Genomic DNA, 1,657 nt, shown 5'->3' with positions numbered 1-1,657 from the left:
CCCCCTCCACCTCCGCTCGGCAGCCTCTGTCCGCGTGGTACGGCAATAAACCGGTGAAAGTTTGCCGGGGTGCCCCTTTTTGGCACGCGTGGAACCCCCTGTGCACCGTGGACGGTCGAAATCGTCACGGGGACAGAAATCGTTTCATTTCATTGTAAGTCGGCATCGGTGCCTGGCAAGAGGGCCTCGCTCCGCTGTCGTCCTCTGGAAAAGTGCTCCGACCTCGGTGCAAGTACTCGATGATAGTTCGCTACCGATAGTGTGTTAAATATTTTAGTGATTAACCCCGTGATCACCCATACAGTGTGCAACTACCCACGTGTGACTTCCCAAAGTGTTGACCCTCGAAACTCGTCGTAAGAACAATCTTCGCGCGTCCTTCGATTCGGTGGTTCCATCGCGATGACCAGCTCCGCGTATTTCGCCAACAGCGAGGCGGACTACTGGCCTTATCAGTCGTCCATCGGTGACCGATCCACCGGACAGGTTATGTACCCCGAAACCGTGTATCAGACCATGCATCAGCAGCTGCACTCGAGCTCGGATTACAACCAGAGGCCCGTCGAGGGCCTCTCGCCCCCCTCGAGTCTCCTGGAGACTCTTCTTCGTCATGGGAAGGACGCTATCGGCGAGGATTACGCGAATCCCGCCGTAAAACCGGATACGCCGTCGATCGGACAGAATATTCCGCACGTCCCGTGTCAAACTCCGCCGTACACGCCGACGTCCTCGACGGACAGGACGTCGCCCGTCGCTGGATTCCTGGCGGACCCACAGGAACGCGTCCAGCAATCCGAGTCGCGGAACGGATACATGCAAAGCTATCAGAGGTTCCCCGCGCAGCCGCGTTCCAACAGTTGCGTGACCCCCTCGATGATGACGCCGAGTTCGCCGCCTGATTACGCGGTGCAACAAGGATACGCCGGTTTCGCGAACAACAATAATAACGGGAAACAGGGCTCTAACGAGGTTAACGAATACGTGGACGATCAAACGCAACGGCAGCTCGACTATCCCTGGATGAAGTCTTCTTACTCTAACGGTTCGTGGAAGCGTTAATTTTCTCTTTGATTTCCGACGAAGTTGAATTCTTAACGTGCGTCTACCCTTATCCGAAAATTCCTTCCTCTGACCAAAAAACAATTATCGTGTTTCAGGCGACTCGAACGGCACCGGGCACAAGCGAACGCGACAGACGTACACCAGATTCCAGACGCTGGAACTCGAGAAAGAGTTCCATTTTAATCGATACCTCACCAGAAGACGGCGCGTCGAGATAGCACAAGCTCTGTGCCTGACCGAACGTCAGATCAAAATCTGGTTTCAGAATCGGCGCATGAAGGCGAAGAAGGACGGCAGACTCGGTTACAGCGGCCAGGAGACGAGCGCCGAGGACGTCGTCTCGACGAGCCAGAGCGGATCGCCGATCGACGGCCTCCTCGCCACAACGACGACCGCCACGACGACGACCCCGATGCACACCGTGGCGACCGCGACTCCTGTCCAACCGATCTCTGACGTGCAAGAGTACCACCGTCTCCACGAGGCTTATCTCCATTATCGTCATCAACAGGGCATGTACGATAGCCATAATTACTACCAGAAGCAGAGTTATGGCAGCCAGATGACGAAGCTCGATCATCACGGCGAGTCGTGA

The 1,657-nt window shown here is 55.9% G+C and overlaps 1 protein-coding gene across 1 annotated transcript; it reads left to right on the top strand.

Moving 5' to 3' along the window:
- The first annotated feature begins 402 nt into the window (after window positions 1-402).
- Window positions 403-1,657, top strand: LOC143340624 (uncharacterized). Its single transcript, XM_076762802.1, has 2 exons — window positions 403-1,042; window positions 1,158-1,657. The coding sequence occupies exons 1-2, from the start codon at window positions 403-405 to the stop codon at window positions 1,655-1,657; spliced, it is 1,140 nt and encodes a 379-aa protein (XP_076618917.1).

Source organism: Colletes latitarsis, chromosome 3, assembly GCF_051014445.1.
Source record: "Colletes latitarsis isolate SP2378_abdomen chromosome 3, iyColLati1, whole genome shotgun sequence".
Taxonomy (NCBI): domain Eukaryota; kingdom Metazoa; phylum Arthropoda; class Insecta; order Hymenoptera; family Colletidae; genus Colletes; species Colletes latitarsis.
The sequence above is the reverse complement of the archived record's forward strand: the minus strand, read 5'-3'. Positions and strand labels throughout refer to the sequence as shown.

Bases quoted from the DNA above. Each gene is read 5' to 3' on its own strand.
- LOC143340624 (XM_076762802.1), top strand. From the start codon at position 403: ATGACCAGCTCCGCGTATTTCGCCAACAGCGAGGCGGACTACTGGCCT. The intron at 1,043-1,157 runs GTTCGTGGAAGC...ATCGTGTTTCAG, and splicing joins GAAGTCTTCTTACTCTAACG to GCGACTCGAACGGCACCGGG.